Raw genomic sequence first — 20854 nt, 5'->3', positions numbered from 1 at the left:
GATACAGCGGGGACCACCCTGTGGCAAATGCGCCACCGAAATGTAGCCTGGTGTGAATCAGCCCAGGGTGTCCAAGGAATGAGAGTTCCAAGTGTATTCAGTGGGGTGTGGGTGTGTTGGGGCTCAAGCATGGAGCAAAAAAGCCCTAATAGATGGGTGCCGCTCCTTGCTGCTCTGGGACCAAGAAGGAGGGAAAGCTCTTATGTCACGAGTGAGCAACGGATACTCTTTTTAAAAGTAAGCCCTGGTGTTCAGTGGCTGCTCAAAAGGGCATACCGTATTTTTTGCTCTATAAGACTCACTTTTTCCCTCCTAAAAAGTAAGGGGAAACGTGTGGGCGTCTTATGGAGCGAATGCAGGCTGCGCAGCTATCCCAGAAGCCAGAACAGCAAGAGGGATTGCTGCTTTCTCTGCGCAGCGGTCCCTCTTCTTGTTCTGGCTTCTGAGATACAGAATATATTTTTTCTTGTTTTCCTCCTCCAAAAATTAGGTTCGCCTTACGGTCTGGTGCGTCTTATGCAGCGAAAAATACGGTAACTCCTTTGCATGGGCAACGCTATGGGGCAGAAGCCGCTTCACCCACACACTCCCAGAAAGGCCGAGATTTGAGTCCTCCAGAATATTCCTCCCAGGAAGTTCCAGGACTTTCTGGAACAGCTCTCAGAGCCCTGGAGCTTACTTTGGGTTCCCAGCAGCACCTGGGCCAGGCAGAGCAGGCTCCTGCGATCTAATAGGCTTAGAGGGCTAAATTGAGCCTCGGGAGGGGGCCGGCTAGCCCTCCACCCACCCCAGCAAGCAGCTTAAAGCCGGGCAAGGCGCTCGGCAGCAACATCACCAAGGTCAGGCTGGTTCCACCCGCACGTGGGCTGGGTCTGCGGCACGCCAGCGCCTCCTCCTGGTCAGGGCTGGCCTCCTCTGCCATCATCGCCACCACCCACTCCGCTCCCTTGTCCTCAGGAAGATGTTTAGGACAAGAGAGGAGAACGAGGTGGAGGCAGGATTCTGTTTGCAGGTTTGGAAGGAGGCTGAACACAAGCTGGAGGGCAGGGGGACAACAATGACAAGAGCGGGGGCTTGAGAACACTCCTTTAAAATGCACCGCAGAGTGGATTAAAAGCAAGGGTTGGGCACAAATGAGGTGCCTGTGCCTTTTGTGCACAGCCTAAGAGCAGGTCTCTGAATGTCGGAAGTTTAGGATGGACAAAAGGAGCACGCAGTTAAACTACAGAACTCCCTCCCAGAGGAGGCAGCGATGGCCAGCAACCTAGATGACTTTAAAAGAGGATTAGACAAATTCACTGCGGAGAGGGCTCGCAATGGCTGTGCTCTGCCTCCAGAATTTGAGGAAGCAAATACCAGTTGCTAGAAATCACAGGAAGGGAGGGGGGCCGTGCGCCAATCCTGCTTGCAGGTTTCCCACAGGGATCTGGTCAGCCACTGTGAGAACAGGATGATGGACTAGATGAGAGCTGGCCTGATCTGGCAGGTTTTTATTAGGTTATCTGCAAAGGATGCTTCGGCCCGTCCAGAAAGGCGCTTCATATATTCACGACCATGAGTGCCGACTCCAGAGCAGCTGACACAAGTGAGGAATGATTTCACCCTTCGCAAGATTCTGTGTCAGGCACTCTTGCATTCTGAAAACTAATTGCTGGGCCACTGGAAACTAGTGAGACCAGAACCCAACAGGGAAAGTAGACCACACCCAAAGACTTTAGCCTGCCCACCCCTGCTTAAAAAGGGGGGAAAGAGTGGATATTCTCCACCTGTTGTGAAAAGAGCAGGTACCCATATCCATGCTAGTAAGCTGGAGCTGTTATTTTCTAGATGAGTTATTATGGTGTCGCAAGTACAGGTTGCGTGAAGCTTAACAAATTCAAGTTCTGCCCCAGAACGGAGCCACATTCTGCATCCTAAATCATGGAAATCAAAGCAAAGTCTCATGGCCTCCTGCTGATTTTGCATAAAATTGTTTTTTTAAAAAAACAACAAACCACCAAATATATTTTTACTTGGCAAGCTTTTTGGAGGTGGGAGAAGGGTGCCACAGAGAACTCTGAAGATCTCCGGAAGTTCAGCTCCACTTCCCTTTGGCTGAAGATCAGGGCTGACACGAACATACAAACTCAAGCGTCGCTTCCTTGCATATTCGGGAAACGCAGCCTTGATTTGACGGTGAAACCGGCTGACCCTTTTAAAGCAGAGGCTTTTCTGCATGGTTTGGACACGTATCAGGGATACGGCTGCTGTCCCCTTCCAGCGTTGCGATTCACTGAGAGGAAGGGGCTGCTGAAAAGCAGATCTACTGGACCTTATCCCTTTCCCCAGAGAAGTCAGGACTCCTGGTTTCTTTCGTGAAGAGGTTACAGTTCAGCAACAACCGCAGCTTGCAGCCCTGATCCCGTCTTCCTAACTGCCCATGGAACTCTGCCCATGTTGAAGGTGAATCTAGGGGGGCACGTGGCTGGAAGGTCAGAAAGCTCATTATGGGGCATGATACCGGCTAAGTCCGAGTAGCTTTACTTAAAGTCGCAGGTCACATGACACTTACTTCATACTGCCCCCCCTCCAGCCATACTGGTCCATCCTACAAGCCTCTTTGGTTGCCTAATGCAAAGCAGTAATCCTGGCAATTAGGAGAGGCTCAGGTGAGAAGGGGGGGTGGGGTGTGAGGCCGCTGGGCCAATGGACTAGGCTGTATTTTTTTTACTAGACACCGGCCTGCGTGGAGCATTTCCCCCCGGCAAAGAAATACACAAGCAGTTGGATCTCTTTGTTTAGGGCACTGGTTCTCAGAGGGTGTGGCAGGAGAGGATGGCAAGTGTGGTAGGAAGATTCAAGGACAATCAAAGAAACATTTCAGTGTAGTATAGTATAAAAAAAATAAATACTTTTTTTGCAATTCTTTTCAAAATGAAAGCAAGAACACCCAGGTGATACTGAGGACATTCCTAATTGTGATCTTTTCATTTTCCAATGCCTTTCTTATCAGTAAAAAATTCAGTGTGGCAAATTTTTATTTGTTCATCGCGTTTTTAATTTTATCGTGTTTTTAACATTCTGTTATAAATAATAATATTAAAGGTAAAGGTACCCCTGCCCGTGCGGGCCAGTCGTGTCTGACTCTAGGGTTGTGCGCCCATCTCACTTAAGAGGCCGGGGGCCAGCGCTGTCCGGAGACACTTCGGGGTCACGTGGCCAGCGTGACGAAGCTGCTCTGGCGAGCCAGCACCAGCGCAGCACACGGAAACGATCGGCGAGTCCTAGGCGCTGAGGTTTTACCCACAGCGCCACCCGCATCCCTTAATAACTACTACTACTAATAAAATTTTATTTATATCCCGCACTCCCCAGCCGAAGCCAGGCTCAGAGCGGCTAACAACAGTAAAAGTAACACACTTTACATAAAATCACAATCAATTAATTGAAACACATTCTAAAATCAATTCATTGCCTTGCTGTAATCTAGCTTTGACATTTGATAATGCCTGTGACTTTTAAAAGGAATTTGGGGGGGAAAGAGGACAGAGCAGACCCAGTCCTGGCAGCCACCCGTTCCCTCATTCTGCCCCAACCCTTTGTGAATCCTTCAGACAGGCTCCACAGCTGTCAGGTGCCACTCACCTTCCGCCGGGCCTGCTCCTTCTCCAAAGAGTCCTTCAGCAGGTGGGAGTCAGCATATGGCGGGTGCTCACGGAGTTGGCCCAAGCGCAGACTGGTGTAGCGGGGAAATAGCTGCTCGAAGCCGGCTAGGGAGCCAGGAGGAGAGACCTCCTGCAGGGGCCTGGCGCTAAGGTGACAAACGGAAAGGGGACATGAAGGCAACAGAGGCTCCTTCAAAACCAGCCACAATCGGTCCCTCCATCCTTCTGACACTCTTTAGCTTCCGGCATCTTCTATCCCCAAGACGCCAGGACAAGGACCCAGGAGTTCTAGAGCCCGCTCTCTCTCAACATTTAAGGGTTGGCTGAAGCACTTCCTGGCCTTTCACCCCAAGGGCTGTCGTCTGTCTACTGATCCTCCTTTTACAATATTGCTCCTACACTGGGGTCTCTGCATTTCTCTATCGTGGGTAACTTCTGGCCCACAGGCCTCATTAGCTGGGCCTTAAGGACACGGGTGGTGCTGTGGGTTAAACCCCAGAGCCTAGGACTTGCCGATCAGAAGGTCGGCGGTTCGAATCCCCGCAACGGGGTGAGCTCCCATTGCTCGGTCCCTGCTCCTGCCAACCTAGCAGTTCGAAAACACGTCAAAGTGCAAGTAGATCAATAGGTACCGCTCCGGCGGGAAGGTAAACGGCGTTTCCGTGCGCTGCTCTGGTTCACCAGAGGTGGCTTAGTCCTGCTGGCCACATGACCCGGAAGCTGTACGCCAGCTCCCTCGGCCAATAAAGCGAGATGAGCGCCGCAACCCCAGAGTTGTCTGCGACTGGACCTAATGGTCAGGGGTCCCTTTACCTTTTAGGACTTTGTTTGGCCAAGCCTTGCCCACCTGTTCCACCCCACAATGTGAGGTGCAGGTACAGGCAGGACTGAGCCAAAAAAAGGGGGGTTGTAGGCGCTGCAAATCAGGCGCACCTGCAATGCCCTGCATGGCCGCGCTGTGAAGCCGTGACAACCAGCTGGTTGTAGGTGCTTAAGTGCCTGCGCTGCTCTATGCAAGAACAGCTGATATTCGGGACTGGCACAGAGCTGTGTGTGGTGCTTTAAAGCTGATCCACAGGGCTTCAAAGTGAGGTGCAAGCTCTATGCTAGCCCGGGGGTTGGGGAATCACATCACTGTGATGTCATGTGATTGATAAGTTGGTGACCTGCAGAGGGTAGTGGAGTTAAGGAATCTGGCCCACCAGCCAGATCCAGTTCTCCACCTCTGCTCTCTAGAACCGTGGACTCCAAAGATAAGCTTTGTATGAGATCATCTACCCTAGCTTTGAATTGTGGTGCTGGAGGAGACTCTTGAGAGTCCCATGGACTGCAAGAAGATCATACCTATCCATTCTGAAGGAAATCAGTCCTGAGTGCTCACTGCAAGGACAGATCCTGAAGCGGAGGCTCCAAGACTTTGGCCACCTCATGAGAAGAGATGACTCCCTGGAAAAGACCCTGATGTTGGGAAAGATGGAGGGCCCAAGGAGAAGGGGACGACAGAGGACGAGATGGTGGGACAGTGTTCCCGAAGCTACCAGCATGAGTTTGACCAAACTGTGGGAGGCAGTGGAAGACAGGAGTGCCTGGCGTGATCTGGTCCAGGGGGTCACGAAGAGTCGGTCACGACTAAACAACAACACCCTAGCTAAAGGGAAGGCACCCCCATTCATCCTTCAAATGTGTGAGGAAGCAGAGAAGTAAATTCTGATCTGCACGCAACACTGAACCATGGTTTCTCATGACATGCAGGAGGCTCTGAATGCCCCAAGCAAAACCAATCAGAAACTCATGCACATTACCGAGGCTCAGGACTGAACCAAGGTTTGTGTAGCATGCAAACTAAGCCACGGTTGTCAAAGGCCCCCAATGATTTCAAAAAAACAACATGTGGCGAGACATCAAGGCTCTTCAACAGAATCTGAAATTCACCCAAGAGCTTAAACGGGGTTGTTTATCTGTCTCCTGAGATGAAACTGCTTCTGGCTGGGAAGAGCTGTGTAGCAGGAACCCCTCAAGGCTACAATAGCAACTGACCCAGAGCAAATGCTCTTTTTTCGGTCGGTACGCATCAGTATAGCATACTGCCACCTCTTTTTCCCTGCCACCATCTCACTGCCGCCGCTTCTGCCCAAATGCCTCTGCTCTGGCATGACTTTCATGATCCTCAGGCACCTTCCTGGAATGTGCTTTGGCGCTCAAAGGGTTGCACTAAAGCACCTCCAAGAGGCTGTGCCTTCCACAGCGTAGCAGCACCTATTTTTCTTTTTAGAAAAAAAACACCAACCGCTGCCCAGAGCCCTAGGAAGTCTGTTCATGTCCTGAGATGAACTTACTTGAGCAAGGCTGTCGTGCTGTCACTCTCAAAGGAGTCATCGTCTTTCCGCTCAAAAGTCCGCAGTGCCACAGCATCCCCTGCAGGCAGAAGGGGGGAAATTGTCGTCTGCAGGTTGGAAGCAGCTTTGAGGGTGAAGGGAGAACCGGCTCCGATTTTGGTATAAGGCCACTTCCAGTGTTCCTGCTTGGGAGGCTGGCTAAAGAGAACCTACTACAAAGGAATTTCAGAAATAGACTGGAAAGAGAAGCTGCTGAATTGCAACTCATTACCAAACTTAAAACCATGGAGAGACCTGGTTTGAACAAAGACATTGGATTCTTATCCCATTATACATGACTAAGCCATTTCTCACCCTCTCACCCCTTGCCTTTTCCTGTAAGACCTATTACAGTCGTTAAGAGTCGTCAACAGGCTCATCTCAGCTATCTGCCAATCTCCCATTCCCACCACCCTTCTGAGTAATACCCCTCCCCACCTTCTCACTATATAGAAGGATCTGGCAACTTCTGTTTCAGTGTATCTGAAGAAGTGTGCATGCACACGAAAGCTCATACCAAGAACTAACTTAGTTGGTCTTTAAGGTGCTACTGGAAGGAATTTTTTTATTTTGACTATGGCAGACCAACATGGCTACCTATCTGTAACTAGAGAGAACCTGCTATAGATTCAGGGGTGAGATGAGAGATCAAGAGGTGGGTGGCAGTGGAAGCGTGCCATGCAGGACAGTGAGTAAAAAGGACCAGGATTTAGGGGAGTCTCTCCAAAGGGACGCGGGTAGCGCTGTGGGTAAAACCTCAGTGCCTAGGACTTGCCGATCGCATGGTCGGCGGTTCGAATCCCCGCGGCGGGGTGCGCTCCCGTTACTCGGTCCCAGCGCCTGCCAACCTAGCAGTTCGAAAGCACATCAAGTGCAAGTAGATAAATAGGGACCGCTTACTGGCGGGAAGGTAAACGGCGTTTCCGTGTGCGGCTCTGGCTCGCCAGAGTTAGCTTCGTCACGCTGGCCACGTGACCCGGAAGTGTCTGCGGACAGCGCTGGCTCCCGGCCTCTAGAGTGAGATGAGCGCACAACCCTAGAGTCTGTCAAGACTGGCCCGTACGGGCAGGGGTACCTTTACCTTTTACTCCAAAGGGAAGTCTGGTTGGGCCATGTTCCCCACACAAAGCTTTTTTTAAATCCTATTTTTGGTACCCCCTTCATGGATCACTGCCTTGCCGTGGTGAAGGGGCTTGAACTATGGCAAGTTCTTAAAGAAATGGGGGTGCCTGATCACCTCATCTGTCTCCTGAGAAATCTCTATGTGGGACAAGAAGCTACAGTTAGAACTGGATATGTAACAACTGATTGGTTCAAAATTGGGAATACAGCCAAGGCTGTATATTGTCTCCCCGCTTGTTTAACTTATATGCAGAATTCATCATGTGAAAGGCTGGGCTGGATGAATCCCAAGCCGGAATTAAGATTGCCGGAAGAAATATCAACAACCTCAGATATGCAGATGACACAACCTTGATGGCAGAAAGTGAGGAGGAATTAAAGAACTTTTTAATGAGGGTGAAAGAGAGCGCAAAATATGGTCTGAAGCTCAACATCAAAAAAACGAAGATCATAGCCACTGGTCCCATCACCTCCTGGCAAATAGAAGGGGAAGAAATGGAGGCAGTGAGAGATTTTACTTTCTTGGGCTCCATGATCACTGCAGATGGTGACAGCAGCCACGAAATTAAAAGACGCCTGCTTCTTGGGAGAAAAGCAATGACAAACCTAGACAGCATCTTAAAAAGCAGAGACATCACCTTGCCAACATAGGGCTGTATAGTTAAAGCTATGGTTTTCCCAGTATTGGTGTATGGAAGTGAGAGCTGGACCATAAAGAAGGCTGATCGCCGAAGAATTGATGCTTTTGGATTATGGTGCTGGAGGAGACTCTTGAGAGTCCCATGGACTGCAAGAAGATCCAACCTCTCCATTCTGAAGGAAATCAGCCCTGAGTGCTCACTGGAAGGACAGATCCTGAAGCTGAGACTCCAATACTTTGGCCACCTCGTGAGAAGAGAAGACTCCCTGGAAAAGACCCTGATGTTGGGAAAGATGGAGGGCGCAAGGAGAAGGGGGCGACAGAGGACGAGATGGTGGGACAGTGTTCTCGAAGCTACCAGCATGAGTTTGACCAAACTGCAGGAGGCAGTGGAAGACTGGCGTGCTCTGGTCCGGGGGTCACGAAGAGTCGGACACAACTAAACGACAACAAAATTTTTGGTACTCTCACCATGAGCAGCATCCCTGGACCCACGGAGCATGCCTTGCAGATGGCAGCGCACGTTCTCCATCTCAGAGATGTGGCGGGACTCGACGGCAGGACCCTGCAGGAGAGAATGAAAGAGGCCTGGGTGTTTCATCCTGCGTCTCCAGCCTCTCCCCAGCCACAGGACCTCTCCTCCTCACCTTCCTGTAGGTGCTGGCCTCCACGCTGGTTGAGAGTCGGTGGCTGAGCTCCTCCGCCAGAGTGTCCAGATCTACCTCTGGGGCCTCCGCTTCCCTGGAGTGGCCCAAGCTGTGCTGGTTCTCCAGGTGGGAGCGGGCCTGAGCCTCAGCCTGCCGGCTCTGGTGCAATGAGGCATAGAGTTGCGCCGTCACCTGGGAGGTATAGGGAGTGCCCGCCTGAGAGGAAGGGACCTTTTGCCCTGGGGAGGCGGGAGCCGAGGGTGGCAGCAGCTCCATGTCGCTCAGAAGATCCTCGCTGTGGATGGAGGAGCTCAAAATCCTGCAGGCACTCTTGTCGGCCATGGGTACAGTTGGAGGTGGTCGTTCCAAAGCCTTTGCCCAAGCTGGCCAGGCTGCAGGAGTTCTGTGCTCAGAAGCCCAGAGCCCCTGTCATAATGCGGAGTGTCCCGTGACAACAGGACTCCGACAGATGGAAGGTGCTTTCAGACATGCTGGCCCGTCCGGAGCGCCGGCAAGGAGATGCTGGAAGGAGAGGCCACGCCTGGGGATGCAGGAACAGGACTGAGCAGGTGGTGCTTCCCAGCTGGTGCCCTGAAGAGAAAACGATACCCGTGAGGGGCATAGAATGAGCTTACAGAAGGACAACGGGAAGAACACAGGTGACATCAAAGGTCGGATCCCAGCTGAAGAAAAGCCCTGCCCTGCGTCACTGCTAGCCTTTGCCCTGTATGGTGGCATTAGTCCCCATTTCCTGATGGGCACATGGCTCAACTCCTACTTGGTTAAAGCTCTATTGATCCAGGGAACCTGGGTGGGCCAGCCCCCCACATGCTGCTGGACTATAAGTCCCATCAGCCACAGCCAGCACCCAGGGGCAATGGGATCTGTAGTCCAGCAACATCTGGAGGGTCCTGCTCTGCCAGCCCCACACTCCTGCCCTAGAGGGATCCCTCTTCTTGCCCCTTAAAGCTCCACACTCACTTTCTGAAAACTGAAAACAACCCCAAGCGTGCCTCCCCCCACATCGCACACTCTCTTCCCCTTTAAGCGCCCCCACCTCAATTTTAATGGCAGGCCCCCTCCTACAACTCCCACCCCCAAATCCACCCACAATCCTCTGGCCCCGCCCACACCTGTCCCCCGCCTCGCGCCTGCCACAGGCCCCGCCCACACTGCGCTCCCCACTCCCAAAAAACGTTGAGGTAAATCCTAATTCTTTCTCTCACACACACCGCCCCCCCCCCGCGGGCCCGGTTCTTTCCCGCCGTTTTAAACGCCTTCGCGCCCCCCCCCGTCCCGCGCTCGCCCACCTCTAGGCCGCGCCGCCCGCCCTCAAAAATAGCACACAGAAAAAATACAAAACCCAAACCAACCAACGCTTGGTTTTCATTGGGCTTAGGCCAACGCAACTCCTGGCAACCACCTTGGCAGGGAGGGCGGGGAGGCCGCCGCCGCCATTTTGCTTGAGGGCAAGAGCGCGCCGGGCGGGGGGAAAGAGGAAAACGCGCGTGCGCGAGCGGCCGAACAGGACGCGGGCGGGCGGAAGCGCGGTGACACGAACACGCAGGCGCCGAGCGGCCGACCAATCAGCGCGCGGACATGCCCTCCCGCGCTCCCTCGCTCTCCCTCCTCCCGGAAGTATAAGAGGATTCGGAAGCTGCCGAGCGGGGAGGGGGTTGCCATAGAGACGAAGGTGAGACTCCGGTAATGAGGGATGGGGGCGGGGGCAGGAGGCCCCGAGGGTCTTCAATACGGGGAGCCCGCTGAGGGGCCAAAACGGCGACCACCCGGACCTTCCCCACCAAGGGCAGGACCAGCCCAGCGCTGGTGGGGGAGACCGTGGGTAGAGCTCCATGGCTGGCTGGGCTGCTCCTCTTGGTCCTCGGCCTCACTGCCTGATAGGAATGGGAGGCTGACCGCGGCAATGCCCCCGCTGCCCCCCCCCATCCGTCCCCACAGTGAGCGTTGAGGGGAGCAGGGCGCGTTTAACTTCCCCACTTTCGAATTCCAAAAGTGAGGGGTGCTAAACAGATGTAACATGACTTGGGAATTCAAAAGAGATTTTGGTTAAAGTGATACAATTTAGTTTTGCTGGGTATGTAAAAAGTTTGTAATACTGCATAGAAATCATTCAAAATGATTGCCAAACACTTATATTGCTATTGTTATTTAGCATTGCCCAGTGGCGTAGCGTGGGTTGTCAGCACCCGGGGCAAGGCAAGTAATTTGCGCCCCCTAACCCGTGGATTTGTGCCCCCTAACCCGTGGATTTGCGCCCCCTAACCCGTGGATTTGCGCCCCCTAACCCGTGGATTTGCGCCCCCTAACCCGTGGATTTGCGCCCCCTAACCCGTGGATTTGCGCCCCTAACCCGTGGATTTGCGCCCCCTAACCCGTGGATTTGCGCCCCCTAACCCGTGGATTTGCGCCCCCTAACCCGTGGATTTGTGCCCCCTAACCCGTGGATTTGCGCCCCCTAACCCGTGGATTTGCGCCCCTAACCCGTGGATTTGCGCCCCCTAACCCGTGGATTTGCGCCCCCTAACCCGTGGATTTGCGCCCCTAACCCGTGGATTTGCGCCCCCTAACCCGTGGATTTGCGCCCCCTAACCCGTGGATTTGTGCCCCTAACCCGTGGATTTGCGCCCCCTAACCCGTGGATTTGCGCCCCCTAACCCTAACCCCCAGGTGTTGCGCCCGGTGCGGCCGGCCCCCCTTGCACCCCCCACGCTATGGCACTGGCATTGCCTAACATTTTCAGAATGTTAGGCTCCCTCAGCCAGTAAAGCAAGATGAGCGCCGCAACCCCAGAGTCAGCCACGACTGGACCTAATGGTCAGGGGTCCCTTTACCTTTACCTTTAACATTTTCAGAAGGTAAAATTAATGTTTTCTGAAAGCAGTTTAATTGCTTCTTCATCAAACATAGACTTACCAAGATCAGTGTTGCCCAGTCACAAAAATAATAGCTGGTTCAAATGCCTCACACCCAAAAGCATCTTTTTAACACTCCCCCACTGAAGAAATCTGCAAGAAATCAAGTTTCACCCCCTAAAATGACACACATTTTTGAGGGGAAAGCTGCGGCCACCACCAGGCAAGCCTGAGCACCCTGGCCTGTTGCAGGCAATGCTGCCAGAGTGTATCAGGTGGCTCATGCCAGCGAGCCCAGCTTCACTAGGGCAGTGGAGGTGGAGGGGACTTTCTCAAGCCTGCCAACCTACCTCTGCCCAGGCAGCAACCCAAAGATCATAGAATCATAGAATCCTAGAGTTGGAAGAGACCACAAGGGCCATCGAGTCCAACCCCCTGCCAAGCAGGAAACACCACCAGAGCACTCCTGACATATGGTTGTCAAGCCTCTGCTTAAAGACCTCCAAAGTAGGAGACTCCACCACACTCCTTGGCAGCAAATTCCACTGTCAAACAGCTCTTACTGTCAGGAAGTTCTTCCTAATGTTTAGGTGGAATCTTCTTTCTTGTAGTTTGGATCCATTGCTCCGTGTCCGCTTCTCTGGAGCAGCAGAAAACAACCTTTCTCCCTCCTCTATGTGACATCCTTTTATATATTTGAACATGGCTATCATATCACCCCTTAACCTCCTCTTCTCCAGGCTAAACATGCCCAGCTCCCTTAGCCGTTCCTCATAAGGCATCGTTTCCAGGCCTTTGACCATTTTGGTTGCCCTCCTCTGGACACGTTCCAGTTTGTCAGTGTCCTTCTTGAATTGTGGTGCCCAGAACTGGACACAGTACTCCAGGTGAGGTCTGACCAGAGCAGAATACAGTGGCACTATTACTTCCCTTGATCTAGATGCTATACTCCTATTGATGCAGCCCAGAATTGCATTGGCTTTTTTAGCTGCCGCGTCACACTGTTGGCTCATGTCAAGTTTGTGGTCAACCAAGACTCCTAGATCTTTTTCACATGTACTGCTCTCAAGCCAGGTGTCACCCATCTTGTATTTGTGCCTCTCATTGTCCCCCCACCACTGCCTTGTACCCCAATTGTTTTCATAGGTTTGTTAGTAATGGTAAATGGGTGCCAATTGCAAGTAAATATTAGGCAAGCCTTGGCCGATTCAAATCTTTACTAAATACAAGAAAAATAAACATTCACAAATCACTCTCCAGGGCATCAGAAAATTTTCTGTGGCAAACAGTTTTTTCTACACACACACATTAGCCTGTGCAACTAACCCTAAGTTGCATAGGAATTTTTCTGGGATAATAATAATAATAATAATAATAATAATAATAATAATAATAATAATTTATTATTTATACCCCGCCCATCTGGCTGGGTTTCCCCAGCCACTCTGGGCGGCTTCCAAAAGAATATTAAAATACTGTGATACATCAAACATTAAAAGCTTCCCTAAACAGGGCTGCCTTCAGATGGCTTCTAAAAGTCTGGTAGTTGTTGTTCTCTTTGGCATCTGGTGGGAGGGCATTCCACAGGGCGGGTGCCACCACCGAGAAGGCCCTCTGCCTGGTTCCCTGTAACTTGGCTCCTCACAGGGAGGGAACCGCCAGAAGGCCCTCGGCGCTGGACCTCAGCGTCCAGTCAGAATGATGTTGGTGGAGACGCTCCTTCAGATATACTGGACTGAGGCCGTTTAGGGCTTTAAAGGTCAGCACCAACACTTTGAATTGTGCTCAGAAACGTACTGGGAGCCAATGTAGGTCTTTCAAGACCGGTGTTATATGGTCTCGGCGGCCGCTCCCAGTCACCAGTCTGGCTGCTGCATTCTGGGAAGCCAACATCGCTGGCACCACTCCTGCCAAGAGCCACACCTCTCTTTTTGGTGCCCCAAAAGGAAGTCATGGGGGGGCACACCTTTCCTGACCCCACTAAATGCCTCCACAAGCAATGGGACCTGGTGATGGGTGGGATCTCTGTATCCATGTCAGGTGTGCATGATGGGTTCCTCACTTTCCTTGCAGATGACGGTGCATAATTTGTACATATTCGACCGCAATGGAATCTGCCTGCACTACAGTGAGTGGAACCGGAAGAAGCAAGCTGGCATCTCTAAAGACGAGGTGAGACGAGGCTTGAGGTATGCAGAGCAGGAGGCCAAGGCTTAAGCCTGCTAAGGACATAGTGTTATAAGAATTTTAAGGTCTCAGATATAGAGTAAATATTCATAAATACACACATAGGCGCTGACTCCATGGGGCCTGAGGGGGCCCGAGCCCCCTCAAAAATTCGTTTGGGGGGGGCTCTGCCCCCCCAATAATCTCGGGCGCCCCTCCAGCAGAGCGCCACCGCCGCCCCTCCCCCAGCCCAAAATGCACAGGGTCGGGCTGCCTGCATGCCTCCTGCCCTCCCTCCCGAGCAAAAGCTCCACCCAATTTCCTTCGGAGCTGATTAATAGGCGCAGCACGCTCTCCCCTATTCGCTCACGAGGAGGCGGCGCCACTTTATCTGCATATTCATGAGCTTATTTATTATTCATGAGCTTTCGCGGGCTCCCCCAATATTTTTTATAAGTCAGTGCCCCTGAATACACACATATCTAAATATACGATATGTCTGAAATAGTATCAGAGAGCAATCCTGAAGCCATTTTGACTCTCCCAGTGACCTCAAATATTCCTCTGCAGTAAGGGAGGCAAACGGGGAAAGTCTTTTTGCTTGCAAATCCTGTCTTAAGGGTGCATTTGTGTATGAATAGGGTGAGCCAGTGACCTGGATTTAGGAACTAAAGTATTAACCATTACAAAAGAAAAACCAGTCTGCCTAGGTAATGCAGTCAGTGACCTTTATCAGGCATCCTGGCAGGCAGGATTTTTGCTGTAGACCACCTCCTTCTGTGATGTATGCATGATGTTTTGGGGGGTGGTCTTGGGCTACAGGGTGGGCAATTTCAATAGTTTATATAAGGGCTTGCACACCAGTGTTCAGGGTTCTCCTCCCTCCTGCATGTGGTGAGTGGGGACCCTGTTGCAACAGTTCCTTGAATAAAGATCAGACTTACTAGCCATGTTGCTTCTCAATATACAGTGGTGCCTCGCAAGACGAAAAGAATCCGTTCTGTTATTCTCTTCGTCTAGCGGTTTTTTCGTCTTGCGAAGCAAGCCCATTGAAGGATTAGCGGATTAGCACTTTTAGCGGCTTTTAGCGGCTTATCAACTTATCGGATCAGCTGATAAGCGGCTTAGTGGATTAGAAAAAGGGGGGGCCGCAGGAACTCGCAAGACATTGTCGTCTTGTGAAGCAAGCCCATAGGAGATTCGTTTTGCGAAACACCTCCAAAACGGAAAACTCTTTCGTCTAGCGAGTTTTCCGTCTTGCGAGGCATTTGTCTTGCGGGGCACCACTGTACTCTGGCTGGCCTCTGTTTTTTTCTCCTACCGATAGGGAACCCACTTAAGGACTCTATATGGGCTCCGTAATACTCCATAAGGGAAAGTGAGCAATTTTTTACTTACAACTATAGGAAGAGCCCTGCTGGATCAGGCCAGTGACCTATCCTGTTCTCACAATGGCCAGTCAGGTGCTTCAGTGGGAAACTCACAAACAGGATGCAAGCACGAGATCCCTCCAGCTGCTTCCAGCAAATGGTATTCAAAAGCATCGCTGCCTCTGACCACGGAGGCAGACAATAGGCATCATGGTTAGAGTCAGTTGATAGCCCTTCTCCTCCAAGAGTTTGTCTAATCCTCTTTTAAACCATCTGTTGGTTGATGGCCATCACTGCCTCCTGTGGGAGTGAGTTCCATAGTTTAACTATGCACTGCACCAGTCTCTTACTGGGATCTTTAAAGCCCTAAACGGCCTCGGTCCTGTATGCCTGAAGGAGCGTCTCCACCCCCATCGTTCAGCCCGGACACTGAGATCCAGCGCCGAGGGCCTTCTGGCGGTTCCCTCATTGCGAGAAGTGAGGTTACAGGGAACCAGACAGAGGGCCTTCTCAGTAATGGCACCCGCCCTGTGAAACGCCCTCCCTTCAGATGCAGTGGCGTAGAGTGGGGGGTGCAGGGGGGGCCGGCCGCACCGGGCGCAACATCTGGGGGTTAGGGTTAGGGGGCGCAAATCCACGGGTTAGGGGGCGCAAATTACTTGCCTTGCCCCGGGTGCTGACAACCCACGCTACGCCACTGTTCAGATGTGAAGGAAATAAGCAGCTATCTTCTTTTTAAAAGACATCTGAAGGCAGCCCTGTTCAGGGAATGATACTATGAATTTCCCTTTAGCAGCAGCCACTTTCTAATTTGGGGGATTCCAGTGTTGAAGCTTCCAGGGGAACAGCAAGCTCCATTTTGGGGAAGTTCTGCTGGTTATGTGACTTTGGGTGATTCACATCAGATAAGAGGTTTTGTTTCTTGAAGAGGCGCTCAAGAGGCCAGAGAGTTACATTCAGTAGCCAACCATTAGAAATTCCTCCTAGTAAAGTTGGTTTTTGTGAAGCAATCATCTCTACAGTATATTCTTAGATTCAGCTTCAGAAGGAATAGTTTGTATTTTGGGTTTTTTAGTGAGTTATTTTTGGCTATGATGCAAGTCTGCTTTGCACATGTTATGGGTTAACTTTCCTAGGCACCACTGTTTCTGTAACATATTGTACCCTAATGTCTCTCAGTTGCATTGATTATCTCTTAAGGGTCTCGTTGACTTTGTCTGTGGTTTCTGTGCCATGAATGTCCTTGTACGGTTAGCCACAGGGTGGCGCCAGAGCAGAGCAAATGAGCATGACGGAGTTCTTCATCCTTGCCATGGAATCTCACCCCATTCTCCCTGTGAACACATTCATTTTCTCTGTCTCTCTCTCTTTCTCTCCCTCCCTGCAGGAGTTCAAGCTGATGTATGGCATGCTCTTCTCCATCCGCTCCTTCGTTAGCAAGATGAGCCCCGTGGACATGTATCCTTTCTGCTTAAACAGCAGCCTCAAAAGTATCACTCTTGGGGTTTTTTGACAGAGGGAGCCTGACTGAAGCAGCACTATCTACTTAAGGAGTAAAACCTGTTTGGGAGGGAGGGGGCTTAGCCAGCTGCCTTGGCCTGACCTCTCCTTCCTCCAGTTCTCCTTAACTCCTTGCACCCCAGGAAAGACGGCTTCCTGTCCTTCCAGACCAGCAAGTACAAGCTGCACTACTATGAGACGCCCACGGGACTCAAGGTGGTGATGAACACAGACTTAGGGGTGGGCAACATCCGAGATATCCTGCATCAGATCTACAGCTATGTGAGTCAGAGGGGGGGGTGCTGCCTCCTCCCCTGCCCCCCATCCCATAATAATCCCTAGGATGGCTCTCCTGTGTACAGATGCCCTCCAAACGACTCTGCAGTGAAGGAAGAGGAGTATTCACATGGCACCCGCTGCCACCGCCGCTCATTTGCTAAATGGTTCTGCGTAAACACCAAAGCTATGTTCGCATAAGCAAAGGCACAATAATAAATAAATAAATAAATAAATAAATAAATAAATAAATATTATTTATACCCCGCCCATCTGGCTGGGTCCCCCCAGCCACTCTGGGCGGCTTCCAACAAAACACTAAAATACAATAACGTATTAAACATTAAAAGCTTCCCTAAACAGGGCTGCCTTTAGATGTCTTCTAAAAGTTTGGTAGTTATTTTTCTCTTTGACATCTGGTGGGAGGGCGTTCCACAGGGCAGGCGCCACTACCGAGAAGGCCCCCTGCCTGGTTCTCTGTAACTTGGCTTCTCGCAGGGAGGGAACCGCCAGAAGGCCCTCGGTGCTGGACCTCAGTGTCCGGGCTGGACGATGGAGGAGGAGACACTCCTTCAGGTATACTGGACCGAGGCCGTAGCAGGCGCAGGTCCTAGAGGGGTTATTCCCCCAGCCGCCTCGGTTGCGCTGGCTGGGGTTGATGGAGGCTGGGAGTCCAGCAACAGCTGGAGGCCACCGGGAGGGTGTCCCCTACAGCAGCCGTCCTCAACCTTGGGTCTCTAGATGCTGTTGGACTACAACTCCCATCATTCAGCATGGCCAGGTATGATGGGACTTCTAGTCTGAGGACCCAGGCTGGGAAAGCTGATTATTGTGTGCGATGAGGTTATTAGCGGGGAGAGGGATATGCCTCTGGTTTCTAAAGAGGGTCTGATTTGGCCCCCACCAGCCTGTTGCCTTTCTGATATTTGGGGCTGCAACTCCCACCCCCACCCCCCAGTTCAAACTGCCGGAGGGCACCAGGCTGGGGAAGGCTGAGCTAAGGTTTTGTTTTGTTTTCAGGCCATTGGTTAATAGCGCAAGAAGTTAACCATGGGTAATTTCTGTTATCGATGGGCATGTTATTAGAATTGTGGGTGGCGGAGGTGTGGGGAGTGGCTTATGTACAGTCATACCTTGGATCTCAAACGCCTTGGCTCCTGAACAATCGAAACCCAGAAGTGTGTGTTCCAGTTTTTGAACGTTCTTTTGGAAGCCGATGTCCGCCAGGGCTTCTGCAGCTTCCGATTGGCTGAAGGAGCTTCCTGCAGCCAATCAGAAGCCACGCTTTGGTTTCTGAACATTTTGGAATTCGAACGGACTTCTGGAACGGATTCTGTTCGACTTCCAAGTTATGACTGTATAGTGATTATGAATGCAGTATTTAAAATTTATTATTTTTCCCCAGTACTGATTTTTTTCTGTTGGTGTACTTTTTATATTTTATGGGTAAATTGAGTAAAAAATGAGAGAGAAAGGTAGCAGCAGATGAAACAGATAAACTGGTCAGGCCAAAGCTCTGTATATTTTTTGTTAAACAGCAGTTACCTGATTTTGAGAGACCACCAAATTAGGGTTTAGGGGTGCAGCCTTTCAGAAAGGAGCCCAGGCTCCTGCTTCCTCTGGGCCTTTCATTCATCTCTTTTGCCCCATTCCTTGTCCAGCAGTTGCTTTGACTCAGTGGTTGCCACCATGCCATAGCAGAAAGGAGTCCTTTATTTCCCACTTCTGTGTTGGCAGCAGGGAGAGCGGTACTCTTAGGGTATCTACTGCTGTCCTGAGAGAAGTGCGAATGATCCCAAAATAAGAACGAAACATCAGTCACTGGGGTTAGTCAAAACAGAAATCTTTTTTGGAGCGGCAGGTCTCCCAATGTTTGGTTTTCATTTCCCTGAAGCTGTTTCAGTTGCGGTCCAGAGGGGAGGAGGGGTATTCTCATCTCACTGACCTCGTGGTTCTCCTTTCAACCAGCTTCTTCCCTCTCCTCCCTAGATCTACGTGGAGTATGTGGTCAAAAACCCTCTGTGCAGCTTGAACGAGAACATCCAGAGCGAGCTCTTTCGGAGCAAGCTGGACAGCTTCATCCGTGGGCTGCCCTTCTTCTCAGCTCGGGCAGGTTAAGTGGTGCGGGTGGGTGTTTGCCTTTTCCCGTTCCATTGCTGTAAATACTACAATTCCCACAATGCACGTGGAGTAGTGTCTGGCAGCGAGCTTGGCACTTTCTCTGCTGGGTGTGCCATCATCAAAACAACCATCATTCCCTGGACTTCAGCCATAACGGACTTGTGGCCCAAACCAGAGCTCTGAGCTTGGATACCTTTCGGACAGCGGCTTTCTCCGCAGTGCTTTCCTCCGTTCCCTCCACCGCCCCTTGACCCGCGGCTCCATCTTTTGTCCCATTGCATATTCCCCCCTACCTGGGATCCCGAGCCCCTCTTCCTTCCCCTCCTGACCATGACACACAGTCCTTTGCCAGCCCAGGCCTCTTCCTTTCTATTTATAGAGCTTTGCCTCAGCCCTTCCTTCCCCCTCCGCCCCCCAAGCTCCTATTTATAGCCAGTCTCTTCTCCTGCTTTTCCAGTCCAGTGCTCTCCCAGCCTGGGCATGACATCAAGTGCCCCGGGGCTAGGGGGGGTGCTGCTTGGACGCAGCGGAAGATGCAGCGGCACGTCCTTCCCAAACGCATCTCGCGAAAAGACGGGCCAGCAATCCAACTTCACGTTTCCGCCACCAGGAAAGGTCGACGAGCAACACAGATCGAGAAGAAAGCTGTACTATATTCTTTTTTTTTGCTGGGTCCACCTTTCGTGAATTAAACAAAATGCCACCTTTAAGATCAGATGTTGCTTTGATCACCCTCAGCCTTCTCTAGGACTCTCTGGGATTTGCTGGTTAACTCGGTTGCCATTGCCCCCCAGACTGTGTTATGTTTGCAATGGCTGCTGGGCCACCTCCACAAAAAACCCCTATGTCAAGATGAGAGTCTCAGCTTCGAGATGCCGAAGGCCAGCGACGCAGCAGCTCTTCTTCAAATTGGACTAACCGGCTCGTTAAGTCGTCGGTCTCAAGTTCTTGCGTCACACAGGGCTTTTTACCTCCTCGGGCTTCGATGTTCAGAGAAGGGAAGCAAAGCGAAAGCATCGGCAGATACACCTCCAGGCCAGAAATTAAGTGCCTGGGTTAACCACCGTCTTGCTTCACCCCCCCACCCCCCTTGAAAGGCCACGGCCAGTTGCGCCCATCCCTTATTTGCTGCTGTTCCTTCTGAGCGTTTTAAGCTCTCGGAGTTCTGTGTGTGATTCAAGCTTGTTTCCTGCTTCTTTAAATGCGAGCTGATTTAAAAAATTATGTCTCTTGTTCTCTCTTGTCATGAACAATTTTGCATGCTTTGAAAGGTTTCATATTGCCGTGCTGGTGATTTCGGTCCGTTAAATGGTATAAAACCTTAGCCTGGAGATGCATCCAATTAAATGCCCCTCAAGGTCACTTGGTGGATGGCATGGGCTTGCATTCAAGGGCTGGCGAAATGGCATTTTTGAAGCATGACATAAGAAGAAGTTGCTGGATCAGACCAGCGGCCCATCAAGTCCGGCCACACAGATGTCCGTGGGAAACCCACAAGCCAGAGCCCTCTCCCCTCCTGTGGCACCCTGTGGCTGGCATTCAGGAGCATAACCCATGACAGTGGGCTAGGTGGTCCAGTGGCCTGATCCAGCCGTCTCTTCTTATGTTAACCTCTCTCATGCCCTGGTGCCCTCCCTCCCTCCCTCCTTTCTTACAAGAAAGAAGATTCCACCTAAACATGAGGAAGAACTTCCTGACAGTAAGAGCTGTTTGACAGTGGAATTTGCTGCCAAGGAGTGTGGTGGAGTCTCCTCCTTTGGAGGTCTTTAAGCAGAGGCTTGACAACCATATGTCAGGAGTGCTCTGATGGTGTTTCCTGCTTGACAGGGGGTTGGACTCGATGGCCCTTGTGGTCTCTTCCAACTCTAGGATTCTAGGATTCCCAAAGAGGAGGCTTATTTATATATCTTTAGAATACTTACACCCTTCTCTCCTAAGCAGCTTACAAAAGATTGTCAAAACAAGATGACCCTTGAATCTTGTAAAGGTAAAGGGACCCCTGACCGTTAGGTCCAGTCGGGACCGACTCTGGGGTTGCGGCGCTCATCTCGCTTTACTGGCTGAGGGAGCCGGCGTACAGCTTCCGGGTCATGTGGCCAGCAGGACTAAGCCGCTTCTGG

General features: G+C 51.5%; 2 protein-coding genes across 6 annotated transcripts in view; one reads left to right on the top strand and one right to left on the bottom strand.

The window, feature by feature from the left end:
- CNTROB (centrobin, centriole duplication and spindle assembly protein) overlaps positions 1 to 8772 on the bottom strand; it is a 36281-nt gene extending 27509 nt beyond the window's left edge. For both annotated transcript variants that reach the window (XM_082197554.1, XM_082197555.1), the window contains exons 1-4: positions 8429 to 8772; positions 8253 to 8346; positions 5981 to 6059; positions 3625 to 3790 (exon numbers count right to left, since the gene is read on the bottom strand). In XM_082197554.1, the coding sequence (XP_082053680.1) occupies positions 3625 to 3790; positions 5981 to 6059; positions 8253 to 8346; positions 8429 to 8770 (681 nt within the window). In that variant the 5' untranslated portion in view covers positions 8771 to 8772. The remainder of the gene's footprint in view (positions 1 to 3624; positions 3791 to 5980; positions 6060 to 8252; positions 8347 to 8428) is intronic.
- A 130-nt stretch (positions 8773 to 8902) lies between these two features.
- TRAPPC1 (trafficking protein particle complex subunit 1) lies at positions 8903 to 19969 on the top strand. Of its 4 annotated transcripts, XM_082197939.1 has the most exons (6): positions 8903 to 8997; positions 13375 to 13473; positions 16225 to 16295; positions 16481 to 16619; positions 18603 to 18740; positions 19192 to 19969. In XM_082197939.1, exons 1-5 carry the CDS (start codon positions 8917 to 8919, stop codon positions 18729 to 18731), a joined length of 519 nt encoding a protein of 172 aa, XP_082054065.1. In that variant the 5' UTR covers positions 8903 to 8916; the 3' UTR covers positions 18732 to 18740; positions 19192 to 19969. The 4 variants fall into 4 exon arrangements, with proteins under 4 accessions (XP_082054065.1, XP_082054064.1, XP_082054066.1 ...); XM_082197938.1 differs by having other exon boundaries at positions 18603 to 19969; XM_082197940.1 differs by lacking the exon at positions 8903 to 8997 and adding an exon at positions 9971 to 10121 and having other exon boundaries at positions 18603 to 19969.
- The last annotated feature ends 885 nt before the right edge of the window (positions 19970 to 20854 follow it).

This window comes from Podarcis vaucheri (genome assembly GCF_965113315.1).
Source record: "Podarcis vaucheri genome assembly, chromosome: 13".
Classification (NCBI taxonomy): domain Eukaryota; kingdom Metazoa; phylum Chordata; class Lepidosauria; order Squamata; family Lacertidae; genus Podarcis; species Podarcis vaucheri.
This window is presented reverse-complemented; position numbering and strand designations above follow the sequence as displayed.

Excerpts from the sequence above, each read along its gene's own strand:
- TRAPPC1 (XM_082197939.1), top strand. The coding sequence starts at position 8,917 with ATGCTGGCCCGTCCGGAGCGCCGGCAAGGAGATGCTGGAAGGAGAGGC. Across the intron at positions 13,474-16,224 it reads CTGGCATCTCTAAAGACGAG|GAGTTCAAGCTGATGTATGG; the intron begins GTGAGACGAGGC and ends CCCTCCCTGCAG. Across the intron at positions 16,620-18,602 it reads TGCATCAGATCTACAGCTAT|ATCTACGTGGAGTATGTGGT; the intron begins GTGAGTCAGAGG and ends TCTCCTCCCTAG.